Source organism: Perca fluviatilis, chromosome 3 (genome assembly GCF_010015445.1).
Source record: "Perca fluviatilis chromosome 3, GENO_Pfluv_1.0, whole genome shotgun sequence".
In the NCBI taxonomy this organism is placed as follows: Eukaryota; Metazoa; Chordata; class Actinopteri; order Perciformes; family Percidae; genus Perca; species Perca fluviatilis.
The window spans coordinates 21,634,916-21,650,654 of record NC_053114.1 but is presented as its reverse complement, the minus strand read 5'-3'; the positions used below and the strand labels follow the sequence as shown (position 1 = coordinate 21,650,654).

The following is a 15,739-nucleotide window of genomic DNA, read 5'->3' as shown; positions in this document are numbered from 1 at the left end:
ATCATTGGTTTGTTCACTCATGGGGCGGCAGTAGCTCAGTCCGTGGAGCGTACCAAGTATGGAGGGTGGACTGGTAGCTGGAAAGGTGCGAGTTCGCCTCCGGGGCACTTGAGCAAGGCACCAAACCCCCAAACTGCTCCAGGGTCTGACCCTGTGCTATGACCCCTTTTAAAAGGGAGTGCGTCTGGTGTTGTAGCTAGAAGGGATATGCGAAGAAATACACTTCAACTCCTGTGAATTTGGCTTGTGTAAAATTGCCTTTGTGCTTTCTTTCTTTCTTTCTTTCTTTCTTTCTTTCTTTCTTTCTTTCTTTCTTTCTTACTTCAGATGTAAGGGAATGGGTGCTGAGATAAGGTCATACAGGAGCATTTCCACATCATCTCATAATAGAAGAATGAAGACATTTTGACAAGTCATAGCATGAAAAGCACAAGTGCATTATTGATGGCTGCTTTCCACTTGTGGATGTCCTGGTATTGTGCTATGACGGGCTCATTGGATTAAAAGCTCACTGGGACACTTAATGGAACAGAGCATTCATTAATGCTTTTGATTTCACTTGTGCCTTTCCTGCTTTGACAAGTCAAAATGTCTGTTTTTGTATTTTACACTGCTGTTACTATAAAGTGCTTATTATGACTGAAGGTTTTTCGGTCTAGCCTAAATGAGAAATAAAATACAGAACCAAAATATCAGTGGGCTTTTGTTTGAAGGTTTTGAGTAATTCCAAATATCAATCAATCAATCAACATGTATTTATATAGCCATTTACAGCAACCAGCAGGTATCCAAAGTGCTTTACATCAACAAGAATAAAACATCCAACAGTACAGTAAAATCAGAAAGGAATAAAACATACAGTGAAATCAGAAAGCAGATACATATAATGTATATTTGCTACTTTACTTTTATCACTAAAATTTGGAAGCCAATATTGTACTTTGTACTCAACTACATTCATTGTACATTAGTTACCAGTTACATTGTAGATTCAATTAATATCAACTAATACATTCTGATGTAAACTTCACTATAATCCAGGGATATAATATATATTATTCTGAAATGGGCCATTGTGTATAATGAGTAGGCTACTTTTAGTTTTGGTACTTTAGGTACATTTTGATGCTAATACTTCTTTACTTTTACTTAAGTAAGATTGTGAATGCAGGACTTTCACAATAACAGAGCATTTCTACACTGTGGTATTGTTACTTAAAAAAATATTCTGAGTACTTCTTTCACCACTGCATTTCAGTGGCAGTGATGCACTTTATTTATGGCTCACATGTTAAAGGTTTTGAGTGAGTTACTGCCTTTTTCAGGACAAATAAAGTGTTGTTCTACGCAGTTCTGACAAACTGGAGACTGTAGGAGCTAACTAACTCCAGAAGATGGCAGCAGTGCAACAATAAGGATGCAAGCTGCCGTTCAAAACAAAAGAAGAGAAAGAAGGGGGAGATGACAGTTTTTACCCTTTACCCTGTCTATGCCTTTACCATAGACTGTTTTTTACATGACACAGGCAGGGTTATTATGAAAATTTGAAGCAGAACATGTTCGTTAAAGTGACATCCTGGTGAGGGCAGTAATACGCAGTAGCGTCTAAACTGTCACAATTTCTCACGGGAAAAAAAAGAAGAAAGGGGGAAACAGGTGACGCTAAAAGTCCAAACTGTCTCTGAACGCAACTCTGCCGCTTTTCACCCAAGATGCACCTGTCCAACTGAACTGTCTGCGAAAAGCCATTTTGTTGTGCTAGCTAGCTATGATGTGGGTAAAGAAAGCTACCCATAACATGGGTCTGTTATAACAACGCTAACTATGTCAATTTTAGGTGTTTATTTGCTGTTGCGAAATACAATAATTGAACTCGTTAAAATCTGTAAGTAATCAATACTGGCATGGACTAGCCTAAAAAAAAAAAAAAGCTAAAGTGTTGAGGAGAAGACGAAAGCTGGTAACGTTAGCTAAAGTGTGCTGCAGTTTCATATAACATACTGTTAGCTAACTATCTGTTTACTTAACTGGCGGTAGTTATGTTTTCTGATTGATTAACCCAACGTTAGTCAGTGTTTGTTTGTAAATGTGTTTTGAATATACTGCGACTGTCCGCGCTGTCCGCCAAAGACAACAAAGAGTCTGTGTTGCTGACAGTAAATAAACAGGCGACTGAACAATCAAACAGTAACTCAGCAAAACACTTGAAGCATACAGCGTTAAGCCAAAGCGCTAATCTGATAATGGCAGAGGACACCCGGCAGGACAAGAGAGCCAGCTTCTCCGCTATACCGGAGCACAACACCAACGGGATGGCCAGGACCTCCGCTGTGGCCTCAAGCAAAAGTGGCGCTTCAAAGAAATTAGTGATCAAAAATTTCAAAGGTACTGTCCCTCATCGTTTTCACCTTCGATCTAACAGCATCAGTCACATCGATGTATCTTAAACAGCGGACGTTTTAACTTTTTAGACCATAACGTTACTGTATGTTGTCTGTCTCTGGGTTGTGTAACGTCCCAATTTGTTGACTTTACTGCTCTGTAGGGCTGGGTATCGTTCAAGCAGTTTTGATACGTGAATTCGATTTTTTTATTTTTCGAAACCAATTATATAAATACCATTTTAACAAAAATATATTACAACATTAGGTACACATCTTTTATTTTGTTTTTTCAGCTCCTTTAAACCTATGTGACGCACACTGTCAAGCATCTCAAAATACAACACATGTGAGCCCCCTTATCTGTGGTAACTGTTTTTCCTGCATGCCTCTACAAGGTGTAACGTTAGACAGCCAATCACAAGTATTATTAGATCTTGGTACAAGGATGCCGCGTGTTCATTGGCTCACTGACGCTGATAAGATGCACTCAGTAGGTATTGAAATTTGGTAATGAATGACAAGGCATTTTTCGATACTTTATAGACTACTATGGAGGCATTTTGGATGTTGCCTAAAAGTGACAAAGTTCGATACCCCCAGCCCTACTGCGCTGATCAGTTCATGTCAGATTTGGATAGGGTTTTTGTAATCGCACATGCTTAACATCTCCCAGTGATATAGTTTTTTTTTTTTTTTTTTTGCTTGCTGCATTGATTTTATGTGGTGTGATGTTTAAAGCCTCTCCCAACTTCAGGTCTTGATAAAGACAGTATATAATATAAGGCAGTGACACAGTAGCTTTTCATATAGGCAGGCAGCTAAGAAGGCATCTGCTGATGCATCAAATACTAATAACATATATTTCATTAGCAATAAAGACTCAGAAAACAAGTTTAAAGTATTTGTTTGACAACAGCAAAATTGGAAGCTTTTTTCGTATGTGCAAACTTAAGAACAATACATGTCTCAATTTATTTACTATCACTGGACCGTAATCCATCAGAACTGATAGTTTACAAATGTGCAACTTATCATGTTTGTGTTAAAAACATCAAACTAGGTTCTATACGAATGCTAATACTGTTTAATTTGCATTAAGGAGTTCCTGTCAGCTTGTAAACATGTATAACAAATAACATTGTTGCTGTTTTTTTTGTAACAGACAGGCCAAAACTAGCAGAGAACTATACTGAGGACACGTGGCTGAAGCTACGCGATGCAGTGGGTGCCATCCAGAACAGCACCTCTATCAAGTACAATCTGGAGGAGCTTTATCAGGTTTGCTGATTCTTTTTTTGTTTTTCTCCCATACAATACATACTTGAATACATCTAAAACCTATGAAAACTGCATTCTCACATAACAAAACTGGATTAATAAACTCTACTGAAATGAATAAAAACCAGTGGCCAAATCTAAGATAAAAACATCGTAATATACAGTGTTTTTCTTGTGCTCTTGTATCTTCTCCTTGTCTCTCTTTCTTGAAGGCGGTAGAAAACCTCTGTTCTTATAAAGTCTCCCCCACGCTGTACAAGCAGCTACGGCAGGTCTGTGAAGATCACGTACAGGCCCAGATCCAACAGTTTAGAGAATATCCTTTTTTTGTGAATACCTGTGTAAACATTTTTTGGAACAAATAGGATGCATATTGTGGGGTTCTTACATTTTGTTCTCAGCCTACTGTTAAATACAACATTGAGTGAGGTATGTTCATTTAGGAGTCCTTTTCAGATCAAGCAGCCCATGATTCATAGTAGGAGAAGATAGTTAGCCAGCTTGAACACACTGCTGCAATCAAAGCTAAGTGCAGTGCCCATTATTTTATAACAAACTAGCTTTATTTTATAAAAAAAAAATGTTTAAAGATAATTTTTTGGGGCATTTTTAAGCCTTATTGACAGGACAGCTGAAGAAATGAAAAGGGGGGAATGACACGCAGCAAAGGGTTGCAGGTCGGAGTCAAACTCAGGCCCGCTGCGTCAAGGAGTAAACCTCTATATATGTGCGCCTGCTCTACTAACTGAGCTATCCGGGCGCCCACAAACGTGCTATTTTGATAGTGATACTAAACTAGGGCTGGGCGATATGGAGAAAATTCGATATCACAATATTTTTGACCAAATACCTCTATATCGATATTGTAGAGGGGACAATTGGTGCTTTAACAAAATATCTTCACAATTAGATTTTAGATAAATAATCATCAATAACGTGGATATAATGGGGCGACCTCTAGCTCACCCAGTAAGAGCGTGCGCCCCATGTCGGCTGAGGCCTTTGCAGCGGGCCGGGTTCGAATCCGACCTGTGGCCCTTTGCTGCATGTCATCCCCCATCTCTCTCCCACCTTTCCTGTCTATCCACTGTCACTCTGAAATAAAGGGAAAACCCCCCCAAAAAATAATCTTAGAAAATTAATAATATGGATATAATGACTAAGTGGGTAAAGGCAAATAATAGAATCACTTTACTGTAATGCAGTAGTCTGGTTGACAGTTGTAACTGAGAGTAGAGTGGGTCTGGGGAAGGTTCAACAGCTAATTTCCAAAGGGACGTCGCGCAAATGACTCTGGGCGCAACTGGATAGTCTTTCAACCGATCAGACCAACAACGCAGCATCAACAGGTTGCTGCGCTTCGGTTGCCGTCATGTTGAATGTAAACAAAAAGCTGCTTGCTGTCGCTGCGCCATCGTCATCGTGTAAAGCCCGCTTTGGAAAAATTGGAAATGGGCTCGAATGGGCTCTTGGCCAGACTGACTTGGAGAGCAAATCTCAAATTTGCCGGAAGTTCGTCAGGGTTTTCGCAGGCTAATAATGCAGCCTTTAAAACCAGCAAAAGTCTTAAGCCATTCACGATATTATGATATCTTAAATCTAAGACGATATCTAGTCTCCATATCACGATATCGATATAGCATCAATATATTGCCCAGCTCTATTCTAAACTCTGTTTTGTTTGGAGCTTTAAACTTAACTTACAAGGTCTGGGCTTTCCTGGCACACATCAGGTGTTGTTGCAGACTTTTCTCACAAGAGGTCAACATACAACAAGTTTGGCAGCTAGCCTTTATCTATCTATAAAGTCAGGAATCTCTTGTCTGTGGATGACCGTCTGCAGCGGGCTACCGTCGACCATTTGGAAATGAATACCTCTGCTGTGTATTTCACAATGTGTGTTTCTGAGCACGGATGCTGGGTATACCAACGTTCCAATCAAACTCTTCATTTCCCTGGAGTCAACGAGATTGAGCGGATAGCCTACAGGAATATCGTTGCAACTCAAACTGTGTTTGTTTGCCATACTAACTAATAACACTTATAGCATTACGTCTGCAATTTAAATCCATGCTTTAAAGCAACTTTATGCAACTTTTCTACCTTAAAATAACTTTATAACCAGCGTTGGTCCAAGTGACTAACACGCGTTTGGTAATTACTACTGTAGCAAAACTTTGCTGCCACCGTGATTTCTCGCTCCACAGACGCGACAGTCCACTCAAAGACAAAGGCACTTTTTATTCTCACATCTGCTCACACACATTGCCAACCATTTCACCGCGCGCCTCTGGTCACCTGGCTTTTCTGGAGCACGTAGTCGTGCTGCTCCAAACTCCTAACACAGTTCAATAGTAAATTAATAAAGCGTTGCTGTCTGTCTCTGGTGTGTGCCAGACAACAAGGTTCCAGCACACCACTGCATTTTAAGGGCCAATATAATTAGTCAATGATTAGCCAGCTGTGTCAATCAACTCACCTGGCACTGCTTTCATGAGCCATCCCCACACCCCTTTTCATCGGATAATGATGAGATGTTTGACTAAAGTGACAAAATGATTGGACTAGATTTAACTGAAATGTTCAATATAATCTGATTGGATATTTGTGACTGGAATAAGTCTACATTAAAAAAAAAGCTGATAAAAATCTAGGAAGAACACATTGTGACTAAAAGTAATGACTTTTCATCAACTGAAACTGGACTAAAACATTTTGAGTTGTCGATGTTGGTATTGGCAGTGGAAGAAGAAATACTCAAAACATTTTTCTAAAGTAAAACTATTAATAGTATAATTTAATAATTTAATGAATAATAATGCATCATGCATCCTATTCTAATTGTGATATTTTGTGAGTAAAATCTAAATATGCAATGTAACCAGTGCCATTTCTCTGTCAGGTAAATGTGGTAGTACAATGTTTTCCTCTGAAGTAGAAGTACACAGTAAGTCAGTGGTATACAGTTGAGTTGCATATTAAGTGCTCTTGGGGCCTTTTGTAAGTTATGTCAGGGTACAGTGGTTCTGGAGAAAGCTGCAATAACACAGGCCAAGCAATCGGCTCTTTCGGAACAGGCACAGGCAGTGGCTGTCACTGGCAGACTATGTAAAGATGCTTGACATATTGCAAAATAAAACAACAAGTCACTGATTAACAAAATTGTCTCAAATTAAAAGCAATCCAATTATAGAACTTTGAATTAATGTAATCATACTCACTGTCCTCCAGTTGCTTAATAGCTGCTTTTAGACTTTGTTTTTAGGCAGGCTAGACTTGCTTTATGGACTTAAGATATAGTTTTTGGTTTTTCCTCCAATAAGTATAGTGCAGATTTGCAACAAAAAAAACACATTACTGTCACCCAGCTTCAACACCAAATCTTTTTTGAGCCAAGAAGTGTGACCAAGGTCTTAATCCGTGCTGCCTAGCCGCAGGATAATATGAATGTCATTCAAAATGTTGGTTTAGTGTAATGAGTAAATGGAAGATTTTTCCTTAACATGGAGCTCACAGAGTCTTTGGACAACCTTTCCTTCCTGAAGCGAATGAATCGCTGCTGGCAGGACCACTGCAGGCAAACTGTAAGTTTGATGTTTGACAACTATGCCAATCAATACCGTTCCAATAATAGGAAAGTGTCCTTTTGAGACCGATTTTTGTTTTTTCTTTTTTATAGATAATGATCCGAAGTATTTTTCTCTTCCTGGATCGCACCTATGTGCTTCAGAACTCCCTACTCCCCTCCATCTGGTAAAGTTCTAGTTTATGCAAATGTTTCTGTTTGTTAAGGTGTACTTAGGAGGCTGATGTTATGTATATGTTGCAGGGACACTGGGTTGGAACTCTTTCGTACCCACATTGTGAGTGACAGTGCAGTTCAGAAGCGCACAGTAGATGGCATTTTGGAGCAGATAGAACTCGAGCGAAATGGAGAGACAGTAGACCGGAGTCTCATCAGGAGCCTGCTGGGCATGCTGTCAGACCTACAGGTACTTGATCGCCTGTTAAGTTTATTATTGAACCAACCAGTAGAAAATAGAATGAGTATGTCTCATCGTGTTCACCTCTTGTCTAACTTTTAATAAGGTTTACAAAGATTCCTTTGAAGAGAGATTTTTGATTGAGACCAATCGCCTGTATGCAGCAGAGGGACAGCGGCTGATGCAGGAGAGAGATGTGAGTGAGACTATTCATCTTCTAGAAAACTATTTTGTTCTTTGGGAAGCATAGGTCATTCATAGACTTCAAAAATACTATTAATGGATCTATGATGTGTTCACCAGTAACCTCTTATACACTTAACACCCAAGGATGTGTTTCTCATCTGCAAGTGTTCTGAATATGTGCGTGTCTGTATGTGTCCAGGTGCCTGAGTACCTGCACCATGTGGCTCGACGGTTGGAGGAGGAGAATGATCGTATCATGAGCTACCTCGACCAGAGCACTCAGTAATTAGTTTTGTTGATGATAAAGTTCAATTATGTTATCATAACATATCACTGAGACAAAAACCATGTCACATATATACAAAGTAGACATGATTTCGTAATTGACACCTTCAATAAAAAATAAGATGTTCATACCAACCTTCATAAAAAAAAAAAAAAATGAGTAAAGTAAACAATCAATATCCATCAATTATAATTTATTTCCAAACATTAAGGCAGGGTGCACCTTTTTATACAGTACAATACCCTTAGGGGCCTGTTTGAATTTTGAGGTGTCACTCAAAGTAAATACAGTACACTTGTGTATTTGCATGTATTTGTTTTATAGACAAATGGTGCATCATAGTGTCAACTGACTGCTTACATTTCCAGTACAAAGGATCTTCAGTAAATGTCCAATACACATCCAATACATGTTGTTCATTATTTGAAAAAAAAAAAAGAAGAAAAATCTATACTGCAATTTCAGATTTAATGTAAACACTTTTGCTTTTTCTCGTAGTTTTAAACCCATTATTTCACATTATATTTTACAGGAAACCCCTTATTAGCTGCGTTGAGAAACAACTTTTAGGAGAACACATGACTGCAATGCTACAAAAAGGTACGTCTGCGTGAAAGACTTTAATAAGTCCCTCTACATTAGCATGCGTGTTTGTGTTTGGCAATATATACTACAATTGTGAGGCTTATTGGGTAAAATTTTTGTTGAACTGCGCCAGAGGATTATTGATTCCACTCTGGTGATTTTTGAGGCTGTAGTTTGTGGCGTTCTTCATTTGGTTTAAATGACATTGTAAGATGTCCCACCTTCTCAATAAACTGTGCACTCTTTTCTTTGCTGCTTTAAATCATAATCACCTCATTTACTGGATCTGCTTTGTGATCTGCCATGAAATGGTTGTGATTCAAATTTACTAGAGCACAGTCCATGATGTTACCTACGCTCTTTGTACAGCTATACACATTAATAAAAAAATCTTTTTTTTTTATTTGTGAATGAAATCTTGCCATAAACACATATACTGTATAATGCAGTATTTTTTTCATATGCACATGCAGTATTAGTGTGACATTTGTGTGCCAGGTTTGAGCATCCTGCTGGATGGGAATCGTTTGACTGAGCTGGTCCTGCTCTACCAGCTCTTCAGCAAGGTTAAGGGAGGACTTCCCACACTTTTGCAGTTCTGGAGGGATTACATAAAGGTATACACATAGCCCAACCAACACATAGGTAGACATACAACACAAAGCAATACCATTGAGAAAAACATGTCCTTTTTTATTTTTATTTTTTTTTTTTATGTCTGAGAAATGCATATTCACATGGTGGAAACTTTTGGTTGTAGTCCTTTGGTGGAGAGATTGTATGTACTCCAGAGAAAGACAAGGACATGGTGCAAGACCTGCTGGACTTCAAGGACAAGATGGACAACGTGGCACAGAGCTGCTTTACACGCAATGAGGGATTCGTCAACGCCATGAAGGAGGCCTTTGAGGCCTTTATCAACAAGAGGCCCAACAAACCTGCCGAACTTATTGGTGGGTCAGGCAAATAAACGACATGCCATGGCAGTTGTGACTTAGATACATGTTTTGATGTGCTTTTCATCAGTTCCAGCATGTGGTAACGGCTCTCTTGGTTATTGCTTCCAATTCAGCTAAATATGTGGATTCTAAGTTAAGAGCAGGGAACAAGGAGGCTACAGAGGAGGAGCTGGAGAGAATCCTGGATAAGATAATGATAATCTTCCGTTTCATACACGGTCAGTTACACTTCTGCATATATGTGTTGGCTTTCTCAGTCAAATAGTGTTACTAACCACTATGAACCGTGTAACTCTCTGATGAGACCTTTTGACCTCTGGTGTCTCCATCCAGGAAAAGATGTGTTCGAAGCTTTTTATAAGAAGGACTTGGCCAAGCGTCTGCTGGTTGGCAAGAGTGCTTCTGTTGACGCTGAAAAGTCCATGCTCTCCAAGCTCAAACATGGTGAGTCCAAAGTCTTGTCTTGAATAAGCAAGTTGAATGCTTGCATTCATCAAAATCCTCATCTGGCTCATGCCTATATGGTAAAAACATTGTAGCACTTTATCCAAAGCATCTACCCAGTATTAAAGGAGATGAAGCACCAAAGTAAAAATGTTACACATCGTCTGTCATGGGTGTGAGGACAAGTTGTGCGATGTTGTGGTTTTGACTTCCTCCAGAATGCGGAGCAGCATTCACCAGTAAGCTAGAGGGGATGTTCAAGGACATGGAACTGTCCAAAGACATCATGATCCAGTTCAAACAGGTACTTTCTGTCTCTGTGCATGTAGACACACTTCAAAACATACACGTGTAGCTTTAAAGAGTTTATGCCATCTTTACAGTATGTGTATGCATTCCACTGTGCTGTGTCATTTAATGCTTGCATTATGCCTGCATAATTGTAAAAGTGCTGCTATTTCTTTGCAGTATATGCAGAACCAGAGCGAGCCAAGCAACATAGAACTTACTGTCAACATCCTCACTATGGGCCACTGGCCTTCATACATACCCATGGAGGTGCACTTGCCCCCAGAGGTAAGCATTTCTATTAGGGCTGTAACGATATGCGTTATGAAACCGAAATCGCGACACTCAGATCCACAGACCTGTGTCGCGGAGTGAGAAGGCTGAATCGCGACACACACCTTCCAACTCCCAGAGTTATCCTTCCCGTCCAGATCCAACACCGGTAACGCTAACGGAGGTGTAACGTTATGAATGGCCACTGTTCTGACTCTGGTGCCTGGGTCTGTTTCCCGACGGTTCAGTAAACTGCCTTGCAGCGCCGGGAGAGTGAGGCAGACAGAGCGGGGTGTGGCTGAATTACCATTAGATTAGTCGTCTGTCTATACAGTTAACGTTACTGATGAATTTGTGGGTTAGCCCAGAGTTGTTAACCATGGTCAAAACAATCGTACTAAAAATAACTGAGCGTGTCGAACGATGTCGTAAACTTATGTTACCCAGCAAGAATTAGCTAACGTTATAGACCAACCATTAGCATCAGCCACTTGTCAACCAGCACCTTTAGGCACCAAAGCACTTTTCCTCTTCGGTCCCCCCTACAGATTGGAAGCAGAATTGTCCATTACTGTTACCATTATTCTTATGTCTCCTTCAAACGAGTTAATGAACCACTGAAAAGATTTTGGAAACATTATTTTAAGGTACAAAAGAATCTTTGGTGTTGGATCGATCGATATTGAAATCGATCAACATCAATAAATAAGGTCTCTGTTGTATTACTGTGTTGCAAAGTGGCATGTAATCAATGACAAAACGATGCCATGTGGCAGAAAAAAAGTAGTATATAGTTTATGTTAGGGCTGGATGATTAATCGAAAAATAATCGAAACCGAAATTCAGAGCCTATAACCGACGTAATTTTACCAAGTCGGTTATTTCGGTCTTTTAATCCAATTAATATTTCCGCGGCTGCCCACTGTGTGTTAATGTACTTTCCCCTTAAAAGATGTTACGGCCGCTGCGTGTGTAGTCACGTGACTCCGCCCCGTCCAGTCTGCGACATTGAAGCAACATGGAGGAGAACTCAAACACCGAGTCAACTCAGCAACAGGAACCGGAGCCGCTTGTACCAAAAAAACACACAGTGTCCGTTGTTTGGACACATTTTGGTTTCAATAAAGACGACACCGAACAAACTCAAGTCAAATGCAAACATTGCAGAAAAACTGTTATAGCGACCAAAGGTAATACCAGCAATCTATTTCAACACCTGGAGCGTAATCACATTACCGAATATGAACAGAGAGAGGCTGACCGTCGCCCAGCAACAAGTGCCTCCACTAAGCAGGTGTCGATAACACACGCATTTACAAATGCTCCACAATATGAAAAGGATTCAAGAAAATGGAGAGAAATAACTGACGCCATTAGTTACTACATCGCGAAGGACATGGCTCCCATAGCTACGGTGGAGCACAGTGGGTTTAAACAACTCGTTAAAACACTCGACAGAAGATGGTGACACTATTTTTCCCAAACTGCGCTGCCCAACATGTACCAAACATGTCGTAAAAAAGTAGCTGCTGAACTTAAGTCTGTTAAGCACTTTGAAAAGGTAAACATGCTAGTGTTTCTTAGTAAGAACCTGGAGTAAATGCTTATGCATAGAGAGTGACAGGACAAGATCCCTGAGAGGAAGATCAAAAGGTTTACAAAGGATACAAGTTATATTTTGGCAATATTTACAATAATATATTTTATTTACAATAATTTTATTTTGTTTACAAGAGAGAAATAATATTTTACTTTTAAGATGGCATGGCAATATTTACCATAATTTTGTTTACAAAAAGAACTATTTTTAAAAGTTATTTTAAATTTTTAGGAAACTTTTTTTTTTACATTAAAACTTAAATTACTTTTTTATAAGACATTTTTATTTCTTTGCAAAATCTACTGTTGTAGATTTCAGTTCAGTTGTTTGAAATATTTAATAAATAAGCATTAATTGCTATCTGTGTGTTGTTTCCTTATTTTAGAATCACAAAGATAGGATTATATGCACTTTCATTAGAAAAAATAACCGTGAACATATTTACAGTATAAGAAAAGAAAAGAAATTTAAAATAATCGTAATCGAGGTAACTTGTTCGATTAATCGTGATTATGATTTTAGCCAAAATCGTCCAGCCTTAGTTTATGTAGTATAACTCTCCTCCAAACTCCTGATACGAACCGAATCATGGGTTTGGTGTATCGTTACAGCCCTAATTTCTATGTTTGGGTGCTGCTCTTTGTGCACACTATGCTTTGGCACTTGTGACAAACACACTTGAGGAGCACATGGTGTCATGGAAGCAGTTTTTTTTATTTTTGTGGGTTTTGGTGATTTGTTTAAACAATATTCATTTATTTAGTGTGCTTACTGTATTTATAGTACGTGAGCAGCAACATGATGAAGTAATTGAGGAAAACTGTGTTTTACTGATTGTATCTCCCTACTGGCGTTCTCTAAACATGGCAGGGCCATCACCCGATCCTTATCGGACTGTGTTGGTACAAAGTTCATCTCTTTATGTTTTGTTAGATGGTAAAACTCCAGGAGGTGTTCAAGCTGTTCTACCTGGGGAAGCACAGTGGCAGGAAGCTGCAGTGGCAGCCCACACTGGGCCACGCTGTACTTAAGGCGGAGTTCAAAGAGGTAAGGGCACGGCGCATCCTGACGTGGCATAAAGAAGAGAACACGTCTAAAAATGCATTTACAGTGACTACTTTCTCCTGCAGGGTAAGAAGGAGGTGCAGGTCTCGCTGTTCCAGACGCTGGTGCTGTTGATGTTCAATGAGGGAGAGGAGTTCAGCGTGGAGGAGATTCGCACTGCCACTGGCATAGGTTTTACACGTCTTTAAACATGTAGGACCGCTGTTCTGTTGTAAGAGAGGTACCTGTTGTATCACATCACCATTCTCTCTCTCGTCTTGCACAGAGGAGGGAGAGCTTAAGCGTACACTGCAGTCCCTGGCCTGCGGAAAAGCGCGCGTGCTCAACAAGAACCCTCGAGGGAAAGACGTGGAAGATGGAGACCGCTTCAATTTCAACAACGATTTTAAACACAAACTGTTCCGAATCAAGATCAACCAGATCCAGATGAAGGAAACGGTAAAAATACTGGCACCTTTCTTTCTTTTTGAACACACTACTCCTCAACCAGGGTGTACTTTGCTGTGTTGTACTTCAACCACTTGGTTTTCCTATGCAAAAGGATGGTTCTGGATAGATGGATCGGTTTTGTAAACACATTTTCCTTACAGGTAGAGGAGCAGGTAAGCACCACAGAGCGTGTGTTTCAAGACAGGCAGTATCAGATCGATGCAGCTGTGGTGCGCATCATGAAGATGAGGAAGACTCTTAGTCACAACCTACTGGTATCAGAGCTTTACAACCAGCTGAAGTTCCCTGTAAAGGTGACGTATTTTAAGCTTCTTATTCTCATTATTTAGATTTTTCTTCTAACACACATGAGCACACACAAACAAACAAAGAGCTCATCAGCATGTGATTTGCTTTCGTCTCTACAGCCGGGCGATCTGAAGAAGCGGATCGAGTCACTCATAGACAGAGACTACATGGAACGTGACAAGGAGACTCCTAACCAGTACCACTATGTTGCCTGAAGGGACACCACTGTTGCTGCCATGCTTTCCTCACAGCAAGCATACAGCTGGCCCCCCAAAAACAGCATTACAGCCCTTCAGCCACCCGACTCTCCTCTGGTGCCCATCTTTCCCTCCATCCACGACACTGGTCGCAGCATCCAGATCACACAGAGAGCTCCAGAGAGACGAGAGGGACTTGGCTGTGCTGTTTCCACTCTGCGTTATCTGTAGTGGGATGGTGCTGGAGGAGAGGCCCGGGTTGTTGATGCTTGGTTTATGTGACTTACAAATCTGCTAATGCAAAACTCAACTGAAAATGACTAGCACTTTCCTCTGTTTTTGTTTTTTCCTTCCCAGGATTTGGATCTTTTTGTTTTTCCTCCATCACGTCGTTCTAAAATCACTTATTTTCTACCATAGTTGGTTTGTCTTGAGTTTTAAGATTTTTTTGTTTTGTTTTGTTGTTTTGTTCAAGGAGTTCTTCTTGTGAATGGCTGCATAAACCGCTGAGTGTAAACCTGATTGGTTGGTTGATTGCTTTATTTGTCAGAGAAACAGCTGTTGAAGACAAGAAGAGACTTGAGAAGGATGATGTGGGCCAGATGGGTTTGGGTCAGAGGGAAGGGTTTATTGCTTGTAACACAGAAGCTAAATGACATGCAGGCAAGCCACTTGGGTATTTCTTTGGGTATCTTATATGTTTTGACCAAAATGCCCAAATGTCCTATGTCATGTGCTGACGTTTTTGTAGAACAGATTGTATTCTATGTAAGAGTGAGAAAAGTGAACCTGAATAAATGGATATTTAATGATTCAATGAATGATTTGTAGACAACCAGCTAGTGGTAGTGTGTTTTTTATTGGAACACATGTCTTGCCCTGTTGCCTCTGTCAGCTTGAGCTTGCTGTGTCTGATTTCATCAAATTAATTTTTTTGTTAAACCAAAATATAGTCTGTTACACATCACAACACTATGTTGTCCGTTTCATATTTGTATCAATCGGGCCCCAAATGATACAATAAGAAAGTGGACTGTTGTGTGTTCTCTTTCCATACACTTGATTTTGACGTACGATGAAATCATTTTTAATTTAGGATTGAAAGGCACTCTTGTCGATTTTCACTTGATAGAAATGATTAATAGCTCAAGTTACTGGAAGATGGAAGTGAAAGGATATTTGTCTCAATACTTTCACTATCACAGCAGGGAGTGTACAGTTTTTGTATGATTAAAGAAATAGATCTTAAACAAATGTGTCGACAAGAGCTAGATGTCTAACCTTCTAATCTCATTTAAGCCTCAAGAAAACGACATGCCTTTTGTTAAAAAAAAAACAACAAAAAACCGTGGTTGAACTATACAGGGAGAATGTAGCAGGGCCCTGATAAGTCTTTGGCAGAGGCATTAAAGCAGCCTCTGCGTTCCTTCGAGGGGTTTTGCACACCCTCGTGAATTGGTGAACGTGTCAGCT

General features: G+C 39.9%; 1 protein-coding gene across 1 annotated transcript; it reads left to right on the top strand.

The window, feature by feature from the left end:
- The first annotated feature begins 1,692 nt into the window (after window positions 1-1,692).
- Window positions 1,693-15,101, top strand: cul4a (cullin 4A). The gene is made up of 20 exons (XM_039794331.1): window positions 1,693-2,385; window positions 3,547-3,662; window positions 3,875-3,978; window positions 7,177-7,246; window positions 7,342-7,415; window positions 7,492-7,654; window positions 7,752-7,841; window positions 8,031-8,113; window positions 8,650-8,717; window positions 9,201-9,319; window positions 9,463-9,655; window positions 9,775-9,879; window positions 9,995-10,105; window positions 10,324-10,409; window positions 10,574-10,681; window positions 13,200-13,313; window positions 13,397-13,502; window positions 13,597-13,769; window positions 13,922-14,074; window positions 14,189-15,101. The coding sequence occupies exons 1-20, from the start codon at window positions 2,244-2,246 to the stop codon at window positions 14,282-14,284; spliced, it is 2,274 nt and encodes a 757-aa protein (XP_039650265.1). The 5' UTR covers window positions 1,693-2,243; the 3' UTR covers window positions 14,285-15,101.
- Window positions 15,102-15,739: the final 638 nt, after the last annotated feature.